This window comes from Myotis nattereri (assembly GCF_964212035.1).
Source record: "Myotis nattereri genome assembly, chromosome: 2".
Classification (NCBI taxonomy): Eukaryota; Metazoa; Chordata; class Mammalia; order Chiroptera; family Vespertilionidae; genus Myotis; species Myotis nattereri.
Genome location: NC_138076.1, coordinates 149,526,509 through 149,553,557, shown reverse-complemented (window position 1 = coordinate 149,553,557; position 27,049 = coordinate 149,526,509). Strand labels below are relative to the sequence as shown.

Below are 27,049 nucleotides of genomic sequence, written 5' to 3'. Positions count from 1 at the left end.
TCACACTCAGGTCAGGGCCGATGGGGAGGTTATGGCTGTACCCCGTCACACACAGAGCTGCAGGGTGATCAGGGGTTTGGGGAGCTCCCCCCTATCAGGCACAGAGCAGGGCCGATCAGGGGGTTGAGGCACCTTTACCTGTCATGAACAGAGCAGGGCTGATAGGGAGGTTGTGGCCCCGCCCCCTGTCACACACAGAGGCACAGGGTGATCAGGGGGTTTGGGCGCTGCCCCCAGTCACGCTGATCCCGGTGCTGGGAGGCCTCTCAGCTCCACTGATCCCGGTGCTGGGAGGCACATTACCCTTTTACTATATAGAATAGAGGCCTGGTACATGGGTGGGGGCTGGGTGGTTTGTCCTGAAGGGTGTCCTGGATCAGGGTGGGGGTCCCCACTGGGGTTCCTGGATAGCCTGGATGAGGGGATGATGGCTGTTTGCAGCTGGTCACACACCCTTCAGGGTGGGGGTCCCCACTGGGGTGCCTGGCCAGTATGGCTGAGGGGCTGAGGGCTGTTTTCAGGCTGGGACTGAAGCTCCCAACTGCTCCTTTTTTTCTTTTCTTTTTTATTCTGGGCCAGCTTTAGCTCTTAGGCCTCCGCTCCTGAAAGCAGGTATCAGGTTTGTTTTGGTTCTACAGTCAAAACTCTGTATCAACTCCAGGTCTGAGATCCCAACTAGCTGAAAGCTGGTTTCTGGGGTTTTGTTTAGCATCTCTATTTGTTACAATGTTTGAAACTGCAGGCTCAGAGGTCTGCAGCAGAAGGCGGGGAACGTTGGTTTCCTCTGTCACTGAAGCAAGCAAGCCTCATGTTAGTTTCAAGTTGCCTGGCTGCCCGCAGCCATCTTGGCTGACAGTTAATTTGCATATCTCCCTGATTAGCCAATGGGAAGGGTAGCGGTCGTACGCCAATTACCATGTTTCTCTTTTATTAGATAGGATATTGTTCTTGTGATTAATCACTCTGCTTTAATTATGTTCAATTTGTAACAATGAAAATACATCCTGCATATCAGATATTTACATTACCATTCATAACAGTAGCAAAATTACAGTTCTGAAGTAGCAACGAAAATAATTTTATGGTTGGGGGGTCACCACAACATGAGGAACTGTATTAGAGGCTCCCGGAATTAGAAAGGTTGAGAACCACTGGGTTAGAGTGTCAGCCTGTGCACCAGAGGATCACAGGTTTGATTCCCAGTCAAGGGCACTGCACTCATCTGCACAGTATTTAGCGCCACTGAAAGGCAATGGGGTGGATGTCCAGTTATGCACCTTGGATTGCAAACCGAGTAGAAAAGGAAGAAGGAGATAAATGAGAAATAAGCGGTTCAAGCATGGAGTTCTAAATGGAGACAAAGAAAAGCTGTGCGTGGGCGAGATTTCAGGAACTTGATTTCAGAATTGGAACGCTTCGGCGATGACAAAGGATTGCCCCCGAAAGCCCTTTCTCAGCCACCACGCAGCTCAGGTGTCAGGGCGGGTGACAGGCCAGCGGGAGACTCTAGCGTCCCAGAGGCCCCTGGAGACAAAAGGCCCCGCCCCCCGCGCGGCGGCAGCAGCCCGCGCGTGCGCAGTGCGCCTGTGCCGGTCGCGCCTGCGCACGGCGCCCCGCGCCCCTCCGGTTCCGCTCTCCGTCCGCAGGCTGAATGGGCTTCGGGTTCTGCACCGCCGGGGAGTGGCGGGCGGTTGCTCTTCTGTCTCCGCGAGCGCCGGCGACTCGCCCTCCCTCGGCCAGAAACCCTCCGCCGGGGCCGGCGCAGGAGGAGCGGCGCCTCTGAGGGCTGCGGCCACCCCGCCGGCCTCGTGTCTTTCCCTGGCGGCGGCGGCTTCTTCCGTGGGACAATATGTTCAAGAGAATGGCCGAATTTGGGCCTGACTCCGGCGGGAGAGTGAAGGTCAGTGTCCGCCCGCCGGTTCTCCCTGCGCGGCGTGGGGAGGGCCGCGGTGCCCCCCCCCCCCCCCCCGCCCCGAGGTTTCCAGGCGGGAGCGAGTCCGATCCCGGAGGGAGCATCTGTGTTTCCCGGGGCCCCCACCTCACGGCGTCACCACCTCCTTCCGTCCCCGCCAACAACACAGACTTCGTGCTGGCTGCGGCCGGGGAGGAGGGGGGGGCGGGGGGTGGCCAGAACGCCGGACACGGTTGCCCAGGAAACCAGCCTCTCCGAGGCCGGGGAAAGCCTGCCTCGGTCGGTCCGCTGGGGTCCCGGTCGGCGGGGTGCGACCCACCCGCTGGGGAGGGTGGGAACAGCGGCAGATACTGGGTGAGCCCTCCGCCTGCCCAGCACGGTGGCCAAAAGCTTTTCCCGGTTCTCCGCTGCGGTCCCCAGGGAGCCTGACAGAGGCCGGCTTACCCAGAGCATTTGCCAGAACTCAGAGCTGGGAGGTGGACAGGACAGACAACTTGCCCAGGTTCATGGTGTTGCCAAAGCCACGGCCGGATATTAACCAGGGCATGCAAAGCGCATTGCCTGGCACATAGGGACATGGACACCAGCTGCTGCAGTGTTTAGTTCAAGTTATCATAGAGCCTAGCATAATGTTTGGCACAGTGGCACGTTTCCCTCGCACTTTCTTACATCCCCTAAGGCACACGTTCATTTTTAACACATTGTTTGCGGGTAGTTTTTATCGCGCGCTAACAGGTGGCTCTACTACTTACAGTCAATGTAAAACGTATAAATACGTTTCCCGCATACAATGTTTAAGGCAGGACCAACTGGTTCCCAATATAACACCTGTTTCTAGCCCTTAGGATGCTTATTTAGCCCAGAAAGGAAGTTTTTTCCCTTTTTTTCAAAAATATATTTTATTGATTTTTTACAGAAAGGAAGGGACAGGTATAGAGAGTTAGAAACATGAATCAGCTGCCTCTTGCACACCTCCGACTGGGGATGTGCCCGTAACCAAGGTACATGCCCTTGGCCGAAATCGAACCCGGGACCCTTCAGTCCGCAGGCCGGTGCTCTATGCACTGAGCCAAACCGGTTAGGGCTGGAATTTTTTCTTTAAAAAGAAATTACCCACTTTTGCAACAATCTAGCTAGTATAGGTTTTTAAAGAGTTCTTATCTGTCGTGTTGTTTTCACATAATTTTAACTCTATACTGTTTTTACAACTACCACACGTAGTGCTTTAATATCATATGTAAATGGGAGTTCTTCTGAAATTTCAAAAGCTACTAAAATTTAATGTAAGCAGAAAGAGATGCCGGGTAAATTGATAAACATACATATTTTGCCCAGGTTTTTGGGCAAGGTTTTGGACTGATAGGAAAGTACTAGCAAACAAAGGGTTAAAATAGATTTTGGAGAAGAACTCACAGAACTTTCAATACTTGTAATCAATCATGTTAGGTTCTGAAAGTTTGTAAGTTTAAGTCCCAAGGGACTTGAGATTAGGCCTGTAGCCCTCAAATGCTTTTCTACAAACATAGGCATGAGTTAGTCATGTAAAGCTTAAAAGCAGTGATTTGCAACCTTTTTCGTCTCATAGCACACATAAACTAATTACTAAAATTCTGTGGCACACCAAAAATATATATTTTGCTGATCTGACAAAAAAAGGGGGGGAGGGGTATAATTTTGATTCATTCACACTGGATGGCTTTTGTTGTATTGGATGTTGTCATTTTTTTATTTGATAGTCAAGAGAATATAGCTCAGTGCCCCTGGCTAAATAGTTAGGTATGTCATGTTTTAAAATTTCTTGCAGCATGCCAGTTGAAATTGCTGTTTTAAACTTAGGGACTTACTTCTCCTCACTCATTGTTATGTGGTTTTGTAGGCATCTTTTTCCAATTTTGATAAATTTTATCCAGGTACAAAGTCTGTTGACAGATGAGCCGTTTTTATCATTGAGGAACTCTGCAAGTTCCTACCAACACCATTGCAGCCATGGGATCTATTAGCCACTCACCAATCAGCTCTTCTTATACTCACTCATTCAGGCCTTGAACCTGAGTCCCCATCTGTGGTTCCACAAAGTGTCAGTAGCACTTACCGTGATTATTTACGTTCTTATACAAACAGCTTGCCTTCTTCTGGACTAACTTAGGCTAATAGGTATTGAATTTATTTGTTACTTATTCAGCCACAATTAATAGTTTTTCCATTTGTTCACTGTTTTCCCTCATTTCTTATTGGTTACATTGGCACAACACTTATCACATGTGTATATCTTGCTCTTTGACCTTCAGATACATTCTTAATATTGAACAATTGATCTGAAATTCATGTGTAACACTCAGCATTTTGTCTTCACTTGAAATTTTTTCTCTCCTCCATCATAATCTGTCAACACTCACTGCCTTTACACTCACCAGATGTGATGAGAAACATGTATGTACATCTCAGAAATGAGCCCAAATGTAGGAAGCATGGCCATGGGCAGTAAACGAGCATCAGTCATCCAAGTGACGCTTTATCGTTATCCAAATCCAGCTGTAATATTTAACATTTTTATTTAGATTTTCAAAAGCCCGTTCTGCAGCATTAATATTTTTGAAATTATGGGTTTGAATTGTTGTTATAGTTACGGTTTTTCAAATAGTGGAAAATGTAAAGCCATAAATAATAAAATGCGTTTATTATGTTTGCTCTTATTTTACCTAAAATCTTCTTCCAAGTTGTCTTTAGTATTTGTACTGTGCTTTGGAAAACACTGCCATAAGCTGATAAATAGGACATTATCATTAGCTGATTGCAGTTGAAGTTGGCGATCTTTATTGCAGAGCCTCACTTTAAAGTTTGTGAATAAAGATCCTTTTGTGTTTCTTTTCAGAAAAGCTCTCAAAGTACTTAACATAAACATATTTTTATTGATTTCAGAGAGAAAGGAGAGGGGGAGAGACAGGCACATCAATGATGTGAGAATAATTGATTGGCTGCCTTCTGCACTCCCCACACTGGAAATTGAGCCTGAAAGCTAGGCCTGTGCCCTGACCAGGAATCGAACCCTGACCTTCTGCTCCATAAGTCGATGTTCAACCACTGAGCCTCATGTGCAGGGCTAAAATAGACATTTTCAAAGTGGGGACATTGTAATTAATCTGGTGTTTAGTTATTTGTATTAATATGAAATGAGGATAATTGTCTAAAATTGATTTACTGAGAGAAATGATGTTATAAGCAAACTCTAGTTTTTGGGGTTTTTTTTCAATTACAGTTGACACAATATTATATTAGTTTCAGGTGTACAACATGGTGATTAGACATTTATATAACTTACGAAGTGATCACCCTTATATATCTAGTAACCATCTGACACCATACATAGTACTTTACTGTTGACTATATTCCCTATGCAGTACTTTACATCCCTATGACTATTTCGTAACTACCCATTTGTACTTAATTCCTTCACCTTTTTCACACCTTCGTCATCCCCCTCCAACCTGGCAACCATCAAAATATTCTCTGTATCTGTGAGTTTGTTTCTGTTTTATTTGTTCCTTTATTGCACATAAAGGTGAAATTATATGGTACTTGTCTGTCTCTGTCTGATGGATTTCACTTAGCATAATACCCTCTAGGGTCCATCCATGTTGTTGCAAACGGTAAGATTTCATTCTTTTTTATGGCTGAGTAATATCCCGTTGTATATAATATTCCATTGTATATATCTACCACTTCTTTATCCATTCATCTATTGATGACACTTAGGTTGCTTCCATATCATGGCTATTTTAAATTGTGCTACAATGAACATACAGTGGGGCCTTGACTTACGAGTTTAATTCTTTCCGAGACCGAGCTCGTTATGGAGCTCTTTAAGGAGCTTGGTAACTCAAATTACTCTGTCAACTCAAAGCAAAAAATCTGCCGAGAGACAGCTGGTATCTCAAAAAACTCGTTAGTCGGGACACTCGTAAGTCAAGGCCCCACTGTATGTCTTTTTGAATTAGTGTTTTGGATTTCTTCAAATAAATACCCCAAAATGGAATTGCTGAGTCCTTCTTTGTCTCTTGTTATAGCCTTTGTTTTAAAGGTAGGTGGGTGGGTGGGAAGAGATCAACCAACAAACCCATGGACACAGACAATAGGGAGGTGGGCTAGAAGGGGACAATGGGGGAAAAAGGGGGACATATGTAGTACTTTCAACAGTAAAGATTTAATTAAAATAAAGTCTATTTTGTTTGGTATAAGTATTGCAACCCCAGCTTTTTTTGTTTCCATTTTCTCGAAGTGTCTTTTTCCATCCCTTTACTTTTAGTCTGTAGCTTTCCATCTGAAATGAGTCTCTTATATGCCTGCCATTTCTTAAAACAAACTTTCAGAACTCTTCTTTTTATTTGGGTAATGATACAATATTAATTTGTGTTTAAAATTTTCCTTTTAGGGGGTTACTATCGTTAAACCAATAGTTTATGGCAATGTTGCTCGATATTTTGGAAAGAAAAGAGAAGAGGACGGGCATACCCATCAATGGACAGTATATGTAAAACCATATAGAAATGAGGTAGGTACTGTTTTTTCCTATAGTTTGTTTTGCTTCAAAATAAATTTTAATATTATAGAAAAGTTACCCACCCCAAAAGTTGAAAGAATAAAGTGAGAGCTGTCATTTTCATAAGATTGTTCAGTAGAAATTTTCCGAAAATGTTTTCTAATTAAAATTTGCCGAAACCGGTTTGGCTCAGTGGGTAGAGCTTCAGCCTGTGGACTGAAAGGTCCCAGGTTCGATTCCGGTCAAGGGCATGTACCTGGGTTGCGGGCGCATCCCTGGTGGGGGATGTGCAGGAGGCGGCTGATCGATGTTTCTCCCTTATTGATGTTTCTGACTATCTCTCTCCCTTCCTCTCTGTAAAAAATCAATAAAATATATTTTTAAAAAAATAATAAAATAAAATAAAATTAAATTAAATTACACTAACAAGAACTGTGCTATAAACACAGCACATCTTCCAATCACCATGTCTTAAGTTAGCTTAGTATTTAATCAGATGTTTCAAGAATAGTAGTTAATTTTTAAGTGATAATTTGGTTGGTTATCATCAGAGAAGATAAAAGACAAAACTGCTATATAATCTGGCTGCTGGTAATTTTGTTTTGTTGCTGAATCTCTAATGCCTGGAATGCAGCCAGTCCATAGTAGGTATTCAACAGATATTTATTAAGTGAATAAACTATTCCTCTACTTAAACCCTTCAAAATCCACACAAAAGAATGGAAACAACTCAAGTGTCTTAAATAAATAAAATATGGTATATCCATGCAATGGAATGTCATTAGGCAGTAAAAAAAAAAAAAAAAAAAATTGGTACATACTGCTACCACATGGAGAAATTGAGAAAATTACGGTAAGAGAAAGAGGCCAGACACAAAGGCCACATATTCTATGATATCATTTTTATACAATGTCAAGAATAGGCAAATCCTGACACAGAAAATAGATTAGTGGTTGCCAGTGGTGGGAGGAAGAGGGACTTAAGAATGAGTGCTAATGGTATGGGGTTTCTTTTTAGATGATAAAAATATCCTAAAATTGAATATAGTGATGGTTGTACAACTCTGAATATACTAAAAAGCCACTGAATGCTACGTTTTAAGTGGGTGAATTATTTAGTGTGTGAATATCTCAATAAAGCTGTTATTAAAAAAAAACCCCACCTTCAATGACTACCTGTTAGCCTCATAAAGGTAAAACTATCTTATTTTAGAGGCATGCTGTGGTCTTTCATTATCCTATTTCGGTAGCATTATACCTTGTCTGTATTTGCTTCCTCATTCCTTATACCCTACATTCTACCAATACTAAATTACTTCTAGTTTCTCAAAGGAGCACTCTTAAACCGCTTCCTTCCTTCCTTCCTTCCTTCCTCCCTCCCTCCCTCCCTTCCTCCCTCCCTCCCTCCCTCCCTCTCTCCCTCTCTCCCTATTTTTACTATTTCCTTAGTCTTAGTTCAAGTGTATTTTCTTTAGAACTACTTTCTTGACCTCCAAAAACTGTTATGTTAGGTGCCTCTCCTATGGTCTTATACCTCGTGCCCTCAATGACACAGATTACATTGAAATACTGATTTTCTTGTCTGCCGACTACTCCATAGACAGATCCTGAGGGCAAGACCCTATTACCATTTTGGCATCTGGTACCCAAAGTTAGTAGTCACTCATACTTGTAGAATAAAAACGAATGAAACTATTTCCAAAACAGACTTCAAAGATACTTAGGAAAATCTACCTCAGAGAAAAATGTTCATACAGATGATGTGCTGTAGAATTATGCACGTAAAACCTGTATAATTTCGTTAACCAGTGTCACTCCAATAAATTCAAAAAAAAAAAGGGGGGGGGGGGGAAATGTTCACAATACTATATTAAGTAATCATCATTTTTTTACAAAAGAAAGCAGATATTAATATATCATCATAGTATGATTCCAATTTAAACATATTGGATGCAAGGTAATAATCACACACAAAAATTCCTGAAAGAAAAAAAATTAATAAACATTTCTATTGTTTGGCTTATTCTGTTTTGCATTTTTCTATAATGTGGTATGTTTGAAAAAGACACGTTAGCTAGGAGAATCCCTTTCATGTGTCAGAACTAAGGAATATGCTCTTGTGCTTGTGTATTTCCCTCCTAGTTTTTATATGTAGATGGCAGAACTAATTAATTCCTCTGTATTTCAGGATATGTCAGCATATGTGAAGAAAATTCAATTTAAGTTACATGAAAGCTATGGCAATCCTTTAAGAGGTAGAGTATAGTTTTTTCACTTATAATATACAAATTTAAAAAGAGCTATGAAACTACATCAGTAATTTACAATTATAATTGTTTTATTTTTTTTCTCTTCTTCAGTTGTTACTAAGCCTCCATATGAAATTACTGAAACAGGATGGGGTGAATTCGAAATAATCATCAAAATATTTTTTATTGATCCTAATGAGAGACCTGTGAGTAATGGTAATCTTTGTAAATTTAAAACAGATTTTTTTAGTAATTGTGAAAATGTAACAATACTTAATGAAGAGCATATTATGTGTTAACATTTTTATTCAGACTTACTTTATGTACTCTTATGGTATGGTGTATTTTTTTTTTTAAATATGTTTTTATTAGTTTTAGAGAGAGAGGAAGGGAGAGGGAGAGAAAGAGAAATATTGATCGACTGCCTCCTGCCTACTGGGGATCAAGCCCGCAACCTGGGCATGTGCCATGACAGGGAATCAAACCAGCAACCTTTTGGTGCATGGGACAACACTTAAGCAGGGCTGGCATGGTGTATCTTGCCATGAGTTAAGATTTTTCATTTTTAAGTGATGTGCCTTCCAAGGCTTTTATTTTTCAATATAGAAAGAAGGAATACAATGTGAACATTTATTGGAAAGAAACCATGAAAATCATATGATTACTACAGCAAAAATTTTACTTTTTAATTTACTGATTTTAGAGAGAGGAATGGGGAGAGAGAAAAAACAAACATCAATTTATTGTTCCACTTATTTATGCCTTCATTGGTTACTTCTTGTATATATTCTGACTGGGGATCAAACCTGTCACCTTGGTGTATTGGGACAATGCTCCAACCAACTGAGCTACTCGTCCAGGGATACCACAGCAAAAATTTTAAATTCACTAATATCATTTGGTTACTAGTAATAAACAAGTTGAGTCCATATGCTATCTGAAATGGGAGTATCCAGTTTTTTATAGTTAAAAGCCTTAGAAATATAGTCTTGTTGCTTTTTCAAAGCAAAAAGTACTAGCAGCTTTACTTTATATCTTACTTGTGAATCCTTATTGATAACAACCGACTTTTTCATTTTATGGTCTCTTCTTATAAGATCATTGCTTGATAATGCAAAAAGTCCGTCAAACCTTTCACTGTGATCCCTCAGCAACTCTGTGAAGTTGGTGATATCTTCATTTTAGATAGGAGGATACTAAGGCTCAGACCCAAAAATACAGGTAGTTGTGGCAAAGCTCGTTTTGAACCCAAGTATTAGGTTGAGACCCCACACTCTTTCAGTTACTCTTTCTTTTGACAAACCACTAAGCCTCAGTTTATTGATTGGTTGACTGCTTTTATAGAGAGGGAGGGAGGGAGACAGAAACATGGATTCGTTGTTCCACTTATGTATGCATTCATTGGTTGATTCTTGTATGTGTCTTGACTGAGGATCGAACCCACAACCTTGGCATAAGCCTGTTTTATTTTTACACCTAGAAGGCCACAACTCAGTTATGGCTCTCTCATTTCACATTTGTGTGGCTGGTGTTTAATTTGTTTCAGGGCTTGCTTTAATAGTTCTCACCACTAATTTTCATCTTGATAGATTTAAGCTCATTCCTTTGGCACCAAACATTTAGACTTTCATTATCAGATTAAAGTTTTAAAACTATATGTGGTTTTAAAGAAGTTGAGTATCATCCTGGCCAGGGCTGAGAGGATTGGTTCTTAACTAACTATATCAGAAGTACCCGAGGTGTTTTTTATAAGTTCGAACTAATAGGCCCAATCCCCTAGAGCAGTGGTCTCAACCTTCCTAATGCCGCGACCCTTTAATACAGTTCCTCATGCTGTGGTGACCCCAACCATAAAATTATTTTAGTTGCTACTTCATAACTGTAATTTTGCTACTGTTATGAATCGTAATGTAAATATCTGATATGCAGGATGTATTTTCATTGTTACAAGTTGAACATAATTAAAGCATAGTGATTAATCACAAAAGCAATATGTAATTATATATGTGTTTTCCGATGGTCTTAGGCGACCCCTGTGAAAGGGCCGTTCGACCCCCAAAGAGGTCGCGACCCTCAGGTTGAGAACCGCTGCCCTAGAGAGTCTGATTCAGTAGGTTTGGAGAGAGGCCAGCACCCCAGGTGATTTTGATACAAGGTAAGATTTAGAACCCATTGACAGAGGCCATACTCTTCCTAGGTAGGAATTTCTTCATGCTGTCTCTGAAATAAGAATCTCCTTTGGGTTTTGCTAACTTCAGTATGGAGAATATTGACTTCTGTCATTAAGTGAAACATCCTGTGCAGGTTTGGGGTAGTTCTAGGATTTTTTTTTTTTTTTTTTTTTAATATATTTTTATTGATTTCAGAGAGGAAGGAGGAGGGAGAGAGAGATAGAAACATCAGTGATGAGAGAGAATCATTCATTGGCTTCCTCCTATTCACCTCCACTGGGAATGGAGCCTGCAACCCAGGCATGTACCCTGACTGGGAATCGAACCATGACCTCCTGGTTCATAGGTCAATGCTCAACCACTGAACCATGCCTGCTGGGCATGGTGTGGGGTGGTTCTAGTTTTAAGAAAGCTCTACTTTGCCCTGACCGGTTTGGCTCAATGGATAGAGCGTTGGCCTGCAGACTGAAGGGTCCCAGGTTTGATTCCAGTCAAGGGCATCTACCTTGGTTGCGGGCATATCCCCAGTGGGAGGTGTGCAGGAGGCAGCTGATCAATGTTTCTCTCTCATTGATATTTCTAACTCTCTATTCCTCTACCTTCCTCTCCGTAAAAAATCAATAAAATATATTTTTTTTAAAAAAAGAAAGCTCTACTTTATTATAAGCTTCCTTGAACTTTTTATTGATAATTATTCATACATTAGTTTTCTTTTTCCTGTATAAACATCTGTGGCTCATTTAAATATTTTTCATGTGATACGGTTTCCAGGTCTACCATTTTTGTTTTCTTTCTAGAGTACTCTCACAACTATTCTGTATGGCAAGAAATTATTAAATATTATTTGCAAAATATTATTCAAATATCTTGATACAAAGATGAAGCACTGCTTTTGTTCTTAATCAAAATAGTCTTTTAAGCCCTGGCCAGTTTGGTTCAGTGGATAGAGTGTCAGTCTGTGGACTGAAGGGTCTCGGGTTCGATTCCGGTCAAGGGCATATACCTCAGTTGCAGGTTCAGTCCTTGGCCCTGATTGGGGAGCATGTGGTAGACAACCAATTGATGTGTCTCTCTCACATTGATGTTTTTCTCTTTGTCTCTCCCTCTCCCTTCCACTTTCTCTAAAAATCAGTGGGAAAATATCCTCAGGTGAGAATTAAACAAATAAATAAATAGTCTGTTAAAGAGACTAGAGCACAAAATTTAGCCGATATTGAGAGAGATAAGAAGTCAGTAATGTTACTAGAGCAGAAGCTCTTTTTAACTTTGTAAGATTGCTTTGAATTCATTTTAATTTTGAGAATGTGTGCCCTTACCTATCTCTTCATCTGTTGTCCCCTCCTATCCCAATTGGAAAATACATCTCTGAAAGAAATCTTTATATCATGTAATTTTAAAGTCCACTCTTGGAAACATAAAGTAATATGTTCTTTTGCACTTCTGCAGTGATTAATTTATTAAATAGGTTTCCATATAGATCTACATAGGCCTGAATTTAAATATATATATATATATATATATATATATATATATATATATATATATATTTTTTTTTTTTTTTTTTTTTTACTTTTTAAAGAGAGAGGAAGGGAGAGAGAGAAAGAGAAACATTGATTGGCTGCCTCCCACACGCCCCCTACTAGGGATGGAGCCCAAAACCTGGGCATGTGCGCTGACCAAGAATTAAACCAGCAACCTTTTGGTGCCCAACCAGCTGAGCCACCCAGCCAGGGCTATGCCTGAATTTTAGTCCCCAAAAACTATTGTAATATTCTTTTAGTATAATGAAACCATTATACTTTTTCAATAGTTGGTTCTTACAGAAAATGTCATATGAGAGCTTATTTAAAATATAAAAGACGCTGGTAACTTGTGACTTACTTCTGTTATCCATTAACCTACTATAGGTCAAGCCATTGTAAAAGGAATGGTGTTTCTAAAAGCAAATGCTAAAATTGTTGCCCTGGCCGGTGTGGCTCAGTGGTAGAGCATCAGCCTGTGCTCCAAAGGGTCGAGGGGTCGATTCCTGGTCAAGGACATGTATTTGGGTTGCAGGTTTGATCCCCAACCCTGGTCATGGCAGGTATAGGAGGCAACCAGTTGATGTGTCTCTTTAACATCAATGTTTCTCTCTCTCTCCTTCCCTCCTCCTCTCTTCCACCTTTCCACTCTCTCTCTAAAAACCAGTGGAGAAAATATCCTCGAGTAAAGATTAACAAAACAAAAGCTAAAATTTCTATGCCTAGAAATACATCTGTAGTAAGTACAGGTGTTTTCATTGCCCTAAGAATCACCAAACACAGCTCAGAATTGGAGACATCTGTCTTGAAATTTTTCATTGCCTATATATTTTCATGAATGCCTCTGGTAGTCTAAATGATAAATTGAGGGGAGGACAGTTTTATTTATTTTTTGAATTATGAAAGTCAAACGTGCAGATTTTTTTTAAAGTTTTTTCAAACAAAAAGTACAAGTCTTTTGTACTAGTTTCCTAGGGCTGCCATAACATAGTACCACAAACTGAGTGGCTAAACAACAGAAATTTATTCTCACAGCTCTGGAAGCTAGAAGTTCAAAATCCAGGTGTTGGCCCTGCTCTCTCCAGAGCCTTTAGGGGAGGATTCTTTCCCCTCAGGATCCTTAGCTTGTGGCAGCATAACTTCATCTCTGTCTTCATTGTCACATGGCCTTTCTCTGTGTTTCTTCTTATGAGGACACTAGTCATATTGGATTTTGGCACACCCTACTGACTATATCTTAATTTGATTACATCTGCAAAAACCTTACTTTCAGATAAGGTCACTTTCACAGGGCCTAAGGATTAGGACTTCATATCGTTTTGGGGGACACAGTTCAACCCATAACATCTTGTTTTCTCCCATATCTGGCCCGTTGCCCAGGAAAACCATAGTTACTCTTTTCTGTTTCTCTAGAAATTACTGCCATGCATCTCATATAGTTTGAATTTTTCTTTTAGATAGTGCCTGTCAACTACTAATGAGGACAGATGATCTTTTTCTTCATCTTGCCAGGTTTCTGTTTTTCATTTTGCTGGAGGAATTTCTTCAGAAAGGATGCCTGAGAAATAAACTTTCAGAGCCATTGCTATCTGAAAATTCTTTATTTTTACGTCATACTGTTTGGATGAAAAATTCTAGGTTCCACAGGAAGATATGCATGTTCTCTTGTCTATGCGTGAAGGGAGATAGTAGAAAGCTAACAGGCCCAGCCGCCCCCAGCATTTTTGATTTCTCCACCTGCCAACTCTGAGCTCTAAACCTCTCTGGGGCTCTTCTTGGAGTGCCGGCTCCTATCTGTGTACAGTTCTCTTCCCTACGTTTCCAGGTTGTGATTTCCCTGTTATGGAATATCCATCCATGTAGTCACATGCCCTTGTCTATTCCATACATTTCTCAAATTATCTGCTTGGAATATGTCTTGTGATTGATGCATGGTTACTTATAATGATTGGAAAATTCTCTGAGGCCTCTGAATTGGTTTCTCCAACGCCATATTTTGCCAGCTGGGTTTTATTTTGCTAAAGTAATCACACATTGTTCTACAAAACTTTTCCTTTGATGTCTTACTACACTTGTGTTTTTTTTTTAAGTATTTTGAAGACATGTTCATGCCAAAGTGAATTACCACTGACTTTGTTACTTACGTAGTAATCTTTTTTTTTTTTTTAATAATTTTTATTTCTTGAAGTATTACAAAGAGTGTTACATATGTCTCCTTTTTCCCCCCCTTGACATTCCCCTGGCCCCTTCCCCCCAATGTCTTGTGTCCATTGGTTATTCTTATATGCATGCATATAAGTCCTTCGGTTGATCTCTTAATCCCCCCGACCAAACCCTCCCCAGGCTTCCCACTATAGTTTGACAGTCTGTTCAGTGTTGCTCTGCCTCTGCATCTACCCCTGTTCATCAGTCTATTCTGGTCCCCATTATCTGTCCCAACCTCACTGGAGCAGTCCCAACCTCTCCGGGGACGTCTCGGCCTCACCGGGGCTATTTCAACCTCACCGGGGCCGTCCCTACCTCACCAGGGCCGTTTCAACCTAACCGGGCCATCCTGACCTCACCAGGGCCGTCGTGACCTCACCAGGGCCGTTTCAACCTCACCGGGGCCGTTTCAACCTCACCGGGCCATCCCGACCTCACCGGGGCCGTCCTGACCTCACCGGTGCCGTTTCAACCTCACCGGGGCCGTCCTGACCTCACCGGGGCCGTTTCAGCCTCACCGGTGCTGTCCCGACCTCACTGGGGCCGTTTCAGCCTCACCGGGGCCGTCCTGACCTCACCAGGGCTGTTTCGACCTCACCGGGGCCGTTTCGACCTCACCGGGGCCATCCTGACCTCACCGGGGCCATTCCGACCTCACCCGGGCCGTTTCAGCCTCACCAGGGCCGTCACAACCTCACTGGGGCCATCCCAACCTCACCGGGGCCGTCCCAACCTCACCAGGGCCATTTCAACCTCACCTGGGCCATCCCGACCTCACCGGGGCCGTCCCGGCCTCACTGGGGCCGTCCCGACCTTACTAGGGCCATCCCGATCTCACCGGGGCTGTATCGTCCTCACCGGGGCCGTCCCGGCCTCACTGGGGCCGTCCCAACTTTATTAGGGCCGTCCCGATCTCACCGGGGCTATATCATCCTCACCGGGGCCATCCCAGCCCCACTGGGGAAACACGAAGTTTGGCCCTCTGTCCCCTGCCGGGCGGCTCCCCACCAAACAAAATCTCCAGGCATTCCTGGTGGCTGAACATCCAGCATGCCTGCTCGGACTACGCCCTCCACCAAGTGCACAGACTGCCCGTCTGCCGTCCCCCAGCGACCCACACAAGACTGGAACCGGTGGGCGTGCTTGTGCGCCTGCTGGTACAGCGGTTCCACATCTCCGGCCCAGCCAGGCCCGGCACCGGCCTGCCCCGAACCCGACTCCGCCCCACGAGTGCGTCCCTCCTGGATGCGAGGAGCTGAAATCTGCAGCCTGCTGGGTTGGGCTCTGTACTTGGTGCCTCTGCACATCCTACTCAGTCTCAATGCTCTTCTTTCTATGCAAGGAGTCGAAATCTGCAGTTTGTTGGGTTGGGCTCTGTACTTGGTGTCTCTGCACATCCTACTCAGTCTCAATGTTCTTCTTTCTTTTCTTCCAGCTGTAGAGCTTCCACTAGGCCAGCTTTCCCATGGTTCCATATGATAGCTGTTTGTCCTATAGTTAGTAGTTTCGATGTTGTTGTGGGAGGCAGCACGCACAGGTCTCTTCCTTACACCGCCATCTTGGTTCTCCTGGCTCTGCTTCTTGAGTGTGTCTCCCATGGGTGCGAGCAGTTGAAGTCTGCAGTTTGTTGGGTTAGGCTGCAAAAGCGCAGGTGGGTCTTTTTGTGCCCCTGGCACAACTTGGATGGGGATGTAAACTGAGTAGGGCTGGGTCTCAGGGAGTCGCCAGGGCGGGGCAAATAGCAGTGGCAGCGCTCCGCAGCCCCTCGCCTCTCCAGACACCGGGGCTTCGCGTCCCCCAGTGCCGGCGAGCAGCTGTGCGACAGAGCCTCCCTCGCTTTCTGACCGCTGCAAGGCCGTGCCGCCTCTCCGTAGGGTCTGGTGCCTCATGATCCCACCCGAACCAGCTCAGTGGATCTGAGAGTTTGTAAAAGCACAGGCATTTCCTCTTGTGCCTCTGGCACAGCTTGGATGGGGATGTAAATTGAGTAGGGAGGGGTCTCAGGGAGTCGCCAAGGAGGAGCAGATAGCATTGGCGGCGTCTCCGCGGCCCCTCGCCTCTCCGGGACACTGGGACTTTGCGTCCCCCAGTGCCGGCGAGCAGCCGCAGGTCAGAGCTTCCCTCGCTTTGCGACCACTGCAAGGCCATGCCGCCTCTCCCCATGGGGTCTGGGGCCTCAGAGACCCGCCCCGAGCAAGCCCAGAGGATTCGAGGGTTCGTAACCGCGTCCGATTGAAAAAAAACCATGCATCCAGTTGCAGCCCGCCTGGCGCGTGACTGTGTACCTCTGTTTTTGATGCCTCTGTAGCTCCTACTCAGTCTCACTGTGCTTCTTTCTTTTCTTCCAGTTGTAGATCTCCCACTGGACCAACTTCCCCATGGTTCTGAATGGTGGTGGTTTGTCTTATAGTTGGTAGTTTCAATGATGTTGTGAGAGGGCAGCACGCACAGGTCTACGCCCTACGCCGCCATCTTGGTTCTCCTCCTTACGTAATAATCTTATAGGTCGCCAAAGAAATTATCTTACCCTCATAAGCATTTTAGTATTAGTCATTCCTTTTGAAAGTATCAAAATTTTTTTCCCATAGCAAATTTGTAAACTTTAATCTTCACAGAACAACTGTCATAATCTAATTTCACTTGTTAGTGATTTTCCAGTTTAATTTCCAGAGCTGTATCTTATGTTATTTTTGTATACAGTCACTCTCTAGAAATGCTTTGTAACCGATCTTTACTTACCATCTTCAGAATGTTCATGTTTAGATGTGGATGATGGTAATACCTTATAGGAAAGTAAAAGTACAGAGAATTTTGAGTGATTTGCCACAGTAAGTTGAGACAAGATCCTGAATTTGGTATGTTTACTAATTCCAGTCTCTAATTCAGTTACAGAAATGACAGCATTTCACAATGATGAAGGTAACCATTGCACAGATGTGATGTCTGTTTTTATTTCACAGGTAACCCTGTATCATTTATTAAAGCTGTTCCAATCAGATACCAATGCAATGCTGGGGAAAAAGACAGTGGTTTCAGAGTTCTATGATGAAATGGTAAGATTTTATAACGAGAGTTTTAAAAGCATTCTAAATTGTAGAACTTTGAAGTTATTAGGCCTTTTCTCATTTTATCTCATTAGATATTTCAAGACCCAACAGCAATGATGCAACAATTATTAACAACATCTCGTCAGCTAACATTAGGAGCCTACAAGCATGAAACAGAATGTAAGTACCATTAGTTTATAATTAATCCTGGAAAATAGTGAGTATGGAGGAAGAAAAACTAGGTGCCCATAATGCTCTAAAGCAGTGGTTCTCAACCTGTGGGTTGTGACCCCTTTGGGGGTCGAACGACCCTTTCACAGGGGTCGCCTAAGACCATCGGAAAACACATATATAATTACATATTGTTTTTGTGATTAATCACTATGCTTTAATTATGTTCAATTTGTAACAATGAAAATACATCCTGCATATCAGATATTTACATTACGATTCATAACAGTAGCAAAATTACAGTTATGAAGTAACAATGAAAATAATTTTATGGTTGGGGGTCACCACAACATGAGGAACTATGTTAAAGGGCCGCGGCATTAGGAAGGTTGAGAACCACTGGTCTAGAGGGTAGTGTTTTCAGGGGGAAATAAACCAGTATATTTATAGGCTGAAAGAAGTGATGGAACCCAGTAAAAGAATGGGTTGGGGATGAGAATACAGGGGAGAAGGCAGTTTCTATTTAACCCTTGTTGGTTTCAATATTGTTTTGTTTGTATTTTTATGAAACTCATGACTAGAAGTTAAAAGATCTGAATATTGATTATAATTTTGCCACTTGGTAGTCATTTAAAATTTAAAATCATACTCATTTAAAAGTTTTATGCTTCACTTTCTGCATCTGCAAATGTATTTACCTGGCCTACTTCATTATGAACATAAAACATATGTATATGACCACTTTGACAAGGTAAAAAAGCACCTAATATGCTATTTTAATTTGTTATTGGTCATTTGTGCCCCATAGATCTTCTTTCTCCCATAGCATAAAATGTACCAAATTGATAGAGGAAAATTCTTTTAAAATTCAAGTGACCACATTTTTTGTGTTTTCAACAAAACAAATAACTCATTTAAGTAGGTACAAGTAATTAATGTGTTTTATAAAACAGCTTTTCTATAAAATATATTTTATGTGTTAAAGCTTATCCATGGAGCTGTATATCCTTGGGAAGTTTTTACCAGTAAATTGCATGTTATGAATTATATTCACTTCATTTTCTTAATAATATCAAATCAGTAAGGAAAAAAAAGATAATTTCAAAAGTGGTACTGGCACAGTTGATAAGCTTTTGAGAAGAAAACTTAATTTAGATCATTGCTTCATAGCATTTATCAAAACAGATTCCAGTTTAATTAAAAATAGTTAAAAATGTTTTTTAAAGTCAGTTAACCTATTATTTAAAAAATTAGAGAAATGGCTGACCTGGCTGGGGAAGAGTTTTTAAAATTGAGATGTTAGAAGAAATTACATTAAAGGAAAGAAAAACCTGATTTTGTAAAAAATATTTAACTTCTACATTTCAAAAGGGCAAAGAAGAAAAATAATTTTGTAGAAATATGGCAAAAGATTAGTATCTTAAAAACCCTAAAATGGACAAATGAAATACAGGGTGTCCCCCCAAAAATGTATACACATTTTAAAAGTTGCTAGCTCAGTTTTTTTAAATGAAATTTATTTTAATAAACACTGTTTTTATAATTATTCAAAGAACTAGAAGCCCGGTGCATGAACTTGTGCATCAGTGGGGTCCCTGGGCCTGGCCTGTGGGATTGGGCCTAAACCGCCTCTCCGACATCCCCCAGGGAGTCCCAGGTTGCGAGAGGGTACAGGCCAGGCCAAGGGTGCACAATCAGGGCTGGGGAGGGACATGGTAGGTTGGCCAGCTGGGGAGGGACTGTGAGAGGGCTCCAGAGCATGTTCTGCCTGTCTTGCTCAGTCCCGATTGGCTGGACCCTAGCAGCAAGCTAACCTACTGGTTGGAGCGTCTGCCCCCTGGTGGTCAGTGCACATCATAGCAACTGGTTGAGTGGCCTTAGCATATCATCAGCATATTATGCTTTGATTGGTTGAACGGCAAACTGGACTACCAGACACATAGCATATTAGACTTTTATTATATAGGATGTGCATATATTTTTTTGGGACACTGTATAAAAATTTTAAACTTCAATTGATAAATGGACAAAAGACATGGACATGCGAAAGAAGAGATCACTAGTAAATAAAATGGGAAAATATTTGTCCCTGCTAGTAATTTTTAAAATGCAAAAAACTGGGAGGGGGAACATCTGTAATACTTTCAACAATAAAGATAAATTTAAAAAAAAATAAAGTGAGCTCTGCTGGTATGGCTCAGTGGTTGAGCATCAACCTAAGAACCAGGAGGTCACAATTTGATTCTGGTCAGGAACATGCCCGGGTTGTGGGCTCAGTCCCCAGTAGCAGGTGTGCAGGAGGCAGCTGATCAGTGATTCTCTCTCATCAGTGATATTTCTATCTCTCTCTCCCTCTCTCTTCATCTCTGAAATATATTTAATAAAAATATATTAAAAATAAAATGAAAAGATAAATTTTAAAAACTGTGAAGCAAACAATGGGTGACCATATGGGAATCAAATCAGCAAAAGGAATCTTTAATAGTGAGGATGTGCTCTCAGTGAATAGAGCGTCGGCCTGCGGAATCAAGGGTCCCAGGTTCGATTCTGGTCAAGGGCATGTACCTTGGTTGCGGGCACATCCCCAGTGGGGGGTGTGCAGGAGGCGGCTGATCAATGTTTCTCTCTCATCGATGTTTCTAACTCTCTATCCCTCTCCCTTCCTCTCTGTAAGAAATCAATAAAATATATTTAAAAAAATAGTGAGGATGTGTTGAACTTTACATTCTCATAAATTGTTTGTGTGGGTATGAATTGCTTTAGCCTCTTAGGAAAACAATTTAGGAATGTTAATCAAAGACCTAAAAAGATATGTACACTCTTACCAAGTTGAGGGCATTATACTCAATATTTGGTAATAATAAGATAGCAGATTTATTGAGTGCTTACTATTTGTTTTTGTTTTTATGGTTTTATAAAAAATATATTTTTATTGATTTTAGAGAGGAAGTGGAGGGAAAGAGAGCTAGAAACATCAATGATGAGAGAGAATAATTCATTGGCTGTCTCCTGCACACCCCCTACTGGGATCAGACCAGCAACCCGGACATGTGCCCTTGACCGGAATTGAACCTGGGACCCTTCAGTCCGCATGCTGACACTCTTATCTGCTGAGCCAAACTGGCTAGGGCAGAGTGTTTACTATTTGTACTCTTCTAAATCTGTACATGTATAAAATTTAATTCTACAATTATTTTATTAAGTACTCCATTTTATAAAAGCAAACAGGTATAGTTAAGTTACTTGCCCATGAATACAGCTAATTATTGGTAGAGTCAGGACTACATCCCAAGCACTCCTCAGAACTTAGGCTCTAAAAACTTAGTAATATTTTTAGATAGAGTGATATTCAGGATAGACATTTCTCATTATGAAGCATATTAAAAGTTTATAAAGATACTTGTGCTAGTAGTAAACCCATGCAAATTTAGTTAAACACTAATGATATAGCTTTTAAAGTAGTAGTTGCTTTTACAAGGAATAACTTAAATGAACATGCAATGAGAGCTTACTATGTACTAGACAAGCACTTAACATTTCATAACTTATTGGATACCATAATAACCATAAGAGGAGGGTACTACTTTTAGTCCCATTGTATAAGTAAAGGCCCTAGAGCAGCGGTTCTCAACCTGTGGGTCGTGACCCTTTGGCGGTCGAACGACCCTTTCACGGGTCGCCTAAGACCATCCTGCATATCAGATATTTACATTACGATTCATAGCAGTAGTAACATTACAGTTACGAAGTAGCGATGAAAATAATTTTATGGTTGGGTCACAACATCAGGAACTGTATTTAAAGGGCCAAAAGGTTGAGAACCACTGCCCTAGAGCTACAGATCAGAGCCAGGATTTTAAACCCAGAGTCTGTACTCTTAACCAATAAGCTATTGATCTCTGTGTAAAAGCCTTATAATCTGTGCTTCAAACCAGTAAGATCGGCTCTGCACAAATAATTATTCTTCTTTGGATTAATTTACTCCAGCTTGAGGCTTCATTTTGAAATTTAAAAATATAAGCATTTAGTATGTAGAAAGCAGAAAAGTGGAACAAAATAAAAGAAGTTTAAAAATGTGTTCCCCCATGATCTCATTGCTAATTAACCTAGGCCTTCTTCCAGATATGTCCTGCCTTTTGCGATCTTATGATTTGTCAAGAATAAAGGGTAACTAAATCAGACCAACGGAATGTGTATGTACTGTGAATGCTGTCTTTCTGACAAATGAGTCAGGTCTTCCTGACTAGATTTAAGACTTACAATAATACAGGACTCCTTGTTGTTCCCCAAATGTACATGTGCTGTTTCTAGGGCCTGCTCTGTGTACTTCCTCTACCTACTTCCTTTCTCATTTTGTAGAACTTTGTTCAGTTTTTCCTACTTCCAAGATGCCTTCCTTCATAATCACATACCCTTTTCCATTCCCCTTAGTATAAATCCAGTCTGCTTTCACGTCTCCCTATGATTATCTTATGACATTGTACTGCATTTTTCTTTCTTGTCCATCTTCTACCTCTGTACCCCAGCATGTAACAGTGGTTTTTAATTGATATGGAGAGGGGAGCAAGGGAATAAAATATTTTGCATTGTAAACAAAGCACTGTAAACAAAGTGTGAAGACTTTGTTTCAAACCATGAAAAACTATTGTGTTCATATCACAAATGACTAATTTCTTTAAAATATAAAGAGCTCCTACACCTCATAAGAAAGGCCAGTAACCAATAACCAAAAAGCTTCTGCACAGCAAAGGAAACCATCAACAAGATAAAAAGGCAACCTAGTGAATGGGAGAAAATATTTGCAAATCATGTATCTGATAAGAGGTTAATTTCCAAAATATATAAATAACTCATACAACTCAAGAGTAAAAAAAGCAAACAATTTAATTTAAAAATGTGCAGAAGATCTGAATAGATATTTTTCCAAAGAAGATACAGATGGCCAACAGGTACCTGTAAAGGTGTTCAACGTCACTAATCGGGGAAATGCAGATCAAAACCACAATGAAATAATCACCTCCCAGCTGTCAGTATTGCTATTATAAAACATGCATCAACAGCAACAAAGAGAAAACAAACACAGAAAAAAGAGGCATCAAACAGGTGTTGGCAAGGATGTGGAGAAAGGGAACTCTCACGCGCTGCTTGAGGGATTGTAAATTGGTGCAGACATGGTGGAAAAACAGTATAGAGGGTTTTCAAAATCTTAAAAATAGAACTACCTTATGATCCAATAATTCTACTCCTGGGTATTTATCCAAAGAAAATGAAAATACTAAATATACATATATATACATACATACATACAAATATACACACACTGCCATGTTTATTGAAGCATTATTTATGGTACTCAAGATATGGAAACTACCTTAAGTGTCCATTGATGGATGAATGGATAAAGAAGATATGGTATCTATATATACACAGTGAAATACTATTCAGCCATAAGAAATAAGGAAATTTTGCCATTTGTGACAACATGGACGGGACTTGAAGGAATTATGCTAAGTGAAATAAGTCAGACAGGGAGAGAAAAATACCGTATAAGCTCACTTATATGTGGAATTAAAAAAAAAAAAAAACAAGTCCAAAGATACAGAGAACAGATTGGTGGTTGCCAGGAGGTGAGGGGGTGGGCAAAATGGATGAAGGGGGTCAAAAGGTACAAACTTTTTTTTAATTTTTAAAATTTTTATTTACTTATTTTTAGAGAGAGTAAGGGTGAGAGAAAGAGAAACATCAATTTGTTGTTCTACTTATTTATACATTCATTGGTTGAGTATTGTATGTGCCCTGACTGGGGAATTGAACCTGCAACCTTGGCATATCAGGATGATGCTCCAGCCAACCGAGCCACACTGACCAGGGCTAATTTTATTTTTTAATTACAGTTTACATTCAGTACTATTTTGCATTAGTTTCAAGTGCACAGCATAGTGGTTAGACAGTCATATACTTTATAAAGTATTCCCCTCGATGTTTCTAGTACACCCACCTGGCACCAAACATAATTATTACAATATTATTGACTATACTAGTATTGCCTATGCCCTTTACATCTCCGTGAGGTAAAACATTTTTAAAAAATATGTTTTTATTGTTTTCAGAGAGGAAGGGAGAGAAACATCAATGATGAGAGAGAATCATTGATTGGCTGCCTCCTGCACGCAACCCAGGCATGTGCCTTTGACCGGAATTGAACCCCCCGGAACCGTTCAGTCTGCAGGCCAATGCTCTCTCCAGTGAGCCAAACCAGCTAGGGCCAAAACTTTTTTTAAAAAATGGAGGTGAAAACAATTTAGAAATAAAAGCAGTGAAAGAAAGTACAGAGAAAAATATGGATTGTTTTGGCAATATAAATATCTGTATTACAGAATGTATCACAAAAAGAAAGTCACTAGCAATGAGCAAAATAAAACATTGCATGTTTTGAATGTGCTAAATGTCTCACATATACATATAGTCTTCTTCCCTTGGTATCCATTGGGGATTGGTTCTAGGACACCCGGAGGATATGATAATCTGCTGATGCACAAGTCCCTTATATAAAACTAGAGGCCTGGTGTACGAATTTGTGCACTGGTGGGGTCTGGTTGGCCCACCCCAATCAGGGTGGGGGCGCTGATCAGGGTTGGGGCTGGCCGAGGAGAGGGGCTGCAGGCAGTTGGTCGGCTGGCCCCGGCCCCTGGTTCAACTCCTGGTCCAGCTCCTGGTCAAGGGGATAATTTGCATATTAGCCTTTTATTATATAGGGTAGGATGGTGTATTTGCATATAACTTATGCATATTCTCCTATATACTTTAAGTCATCTCTAGATTACTTATACTACCTAATACAATGTAACTGCTATGTAAATAGTTGTTGAACTGTATTGTTCAGGGAATAACAAGAAAAAAAAATAGTATGTGCATGTTCAGTACAGATGTGGTCATCTAGGTCTAACTGCATAGTACACATTAATAACAAGGTAACATTCTCCCCCGACCCCCACCCCCACCCCAGTATTTTAGGTCTACAGATGCAGAACCCATGGATACAAAGGGCCAGCTCTATTGATTAATCCTTATAAATCCTCTGAGAAATACAGAATTTTAACTGTATCATACAGAAAGATGAGACTGAGGGAGACCTAGAGATGTCAGCATTCAGCTAATCAGGGGCCAGGGGTATATTTGAACTCAAGTCTTTCAGATTTCAAAGGTTTTTGTGTATGTGTGTTTTTTATTGATTTCAGAGAGGAAGGGAGAGGGAGAAAGAGATAGAAACATCAGTGTTGAGAGAATCATTGATAGGCTGCCTCCCCCTGCACATCCCACACTGGGGTTGAGCCCACAACCTGGGTGTATGCCCTGGTTCATAGGTCGATGCTCAGCCACTGAGCCTCGCCAGCAGTGCTCAAAGGGTTTTTTGTTTTTGGTTTTTTTTCCTTCACCAAACCTTGCTTCTTCCAATTAGAGATCATTTTACGCTTTACTTAAAGCATAGCTATGCTTTAATGGTTATCAGCAGCAATTACCTGAAATGTCCACAAGATGGAGATGTTGAGTGAAAGTAGACATTTCTCTTTGTAAAATAGAATGCTACACTAGTGGAATATTTAAATAGATGAATTCTATTTTGCTTAGTGAAATTTTCTTTAGTAACTTGTTATATAGGCAGCTTGAATGTTATATCATTTAATTTTTCTCTGTCATAATAGTAGTTAATATGACTTTCTATGTACCAGATAGTATTCTAGATACTTTATATACATGAATTCACTTAAAATCTCCTCAAAAAAGAATATGGAGGTGTTTTTTAAATTATAATATCCATTTTAGAAATGATTAAATGAGCATAGAGATAATAAATTATTCAGAGTAGTACAGCTAATAAATGGTAGAACTAGAATTCAAACCTAGACAGTTACAGCTATCTTTTTGGTTTATGTCAGTTTTACCTGTACATAAATGTAAGAACACTGTATGTTTAGTGTTCTTATTAGCTGGATGTCTTTGGATTGTATGCCCCCTTATTTCCAGATTAACATGTATATGGAGAAAAACAAGGATATTATGTTACAAAATTCTAACTATAAATTGAAATATTAGTGGCCATAATTTTACTATTAAAGAAAACATCTAAGATCCTCTCTTGGTAGTTCAGATTGTCTTGCCCACCCTCTTATGTTTAATGTTATATCTCTTAAGTTGCCCATATTTCATCATGGGAACATTGACCTCAGGAAATGCCTTATATATTACTCTATGACATATTTTAGACGTGTAAGAAAAATGAAATAGTTCATTAAAAGTGTATGTTTTTCTTAGTTGCAGAACTTGAAGTGAAAACCAGAGAAAAATTAGAAGCTGCGAAGAAAAAAACAAGTTTTGAAATTGCAGAGCTTAAGGAGAGATTAAAAGCAAGTCGTGAAACTATAAATTGTTTAAAAAATGAAATCAGGAAACTCGAAGAAGATGATCAAACCAAAGAGTTGTAAACAGTTCTGAAGAGAACTTGGTAGGGAACTAAACTGAAAATAAGGTGGACTTTGAAGGGGAAATGGATTGCAAATGCTTCTTAGAGAGCTGCATATATAGTTTGTTGACCATCGGTTCCTCGGCAATGGGGTCAAAGTGTTTGTACTTTTCAAGCAATATTTAATGTGAAACATATGTACATAATAGATATGAATTCTGTATAGGCATTTTAACCCATTTTAGGGTAAATTCTATGCTGTTAAGCACAATTAAAAACTTTTTTTATTACATTGTATAGCTTATCCTTTAGACAGGCATAAAAATTCATTATAGCCCTAACCGGTTTGGCTCAGTGGATAGAGCGTCGGCCTGCGGACTGAAAGGTCCCAGGTTCGATTCCGGTCAAGGGCATGTACGTTGGTTGCAGGCACATCCCCAGTAGGAGGTGTGCAGGAGGCAGCTGATCGATGTTTCTCTCTCATCGATGTTTCTTACTCTCTATCCCTCTCCCTTCCTCTCTGTAAAAAACCAATAAAATATATTTTTAAAAAATCATTATAAAATGTAATTTATACACAGTTTGTACTTCCCTGGTAGTTAGGATTAGTGGTAAAATTAATGTGTATAATTAATTTCTTAAGTTCTTAACTGCCTTCTTCTTGATTCCTTTTAGTATTACAAGTTTATTTAAGTCATAAAAAGGATTCTTGAGGCAGGAATCACCAACTACTCTTGGAGTAGAATTCCTACCGGGTACAAAACTATTACTAACAT

General features: G+C 40.7%; 1 protein-coding gene across 1 annotated transcript; it reads left to right on the top strand.

Annotated features, from left to right (window-relative positions):
- The first annotated feature begins 1,625 nt into the window (after positions 1-1,625).
- On the top strand, positions 1,626-26,565 carry YEATS4 (YEATS domain containing 4). The gene is made up of 7 exons (XM_081084204.1): positions 1,626-1,900; positions 6,342-6,461; positions 8,638-8,704; positions 8,810-8,904; positions 17,555-17,647; positions 17,734-17,821; positions 26,126-26,565. The coding sequence occupies exons 1-7, from the start codon at positions 1,850-1,852 to the stop codon at positions 26,293-26,295; spliced, it is 684 nt and encodes a 227-aa protein (XP_080940330.1). The 5' UTR covers positions 1,626-1,849; the 3' UTR covers positions 26,296-26,565.
- Positions 26,566-27,049: the final 484 nt, after the last annotated feature.

Excerpts from the sequence above, each read along its gene's own strand:
- YEATS4 (XM_081084204.1), top strand. The coding sequence starts at position 1,850 with ATGTTCAAGAGAATGGCCGAATTTGGGCCTGACTCCGGCGGGAGAGTG. Across the intron at positions 8,705-8,809 it reads CTATGGCAATCCTTTAAGAG|TTGTTACTAAGCCTCCATAT; the intron begins GTAGAGTATAGT and ends TCTCTTCTTCAG. Across the intron at positions 8,905-17,554 it reads TTGATCCTAATGAGAGACCT|GTAACCCTGTATCATTTATT; the intron begins GTGAGTAATGGT and ends TTTATTTCACAG.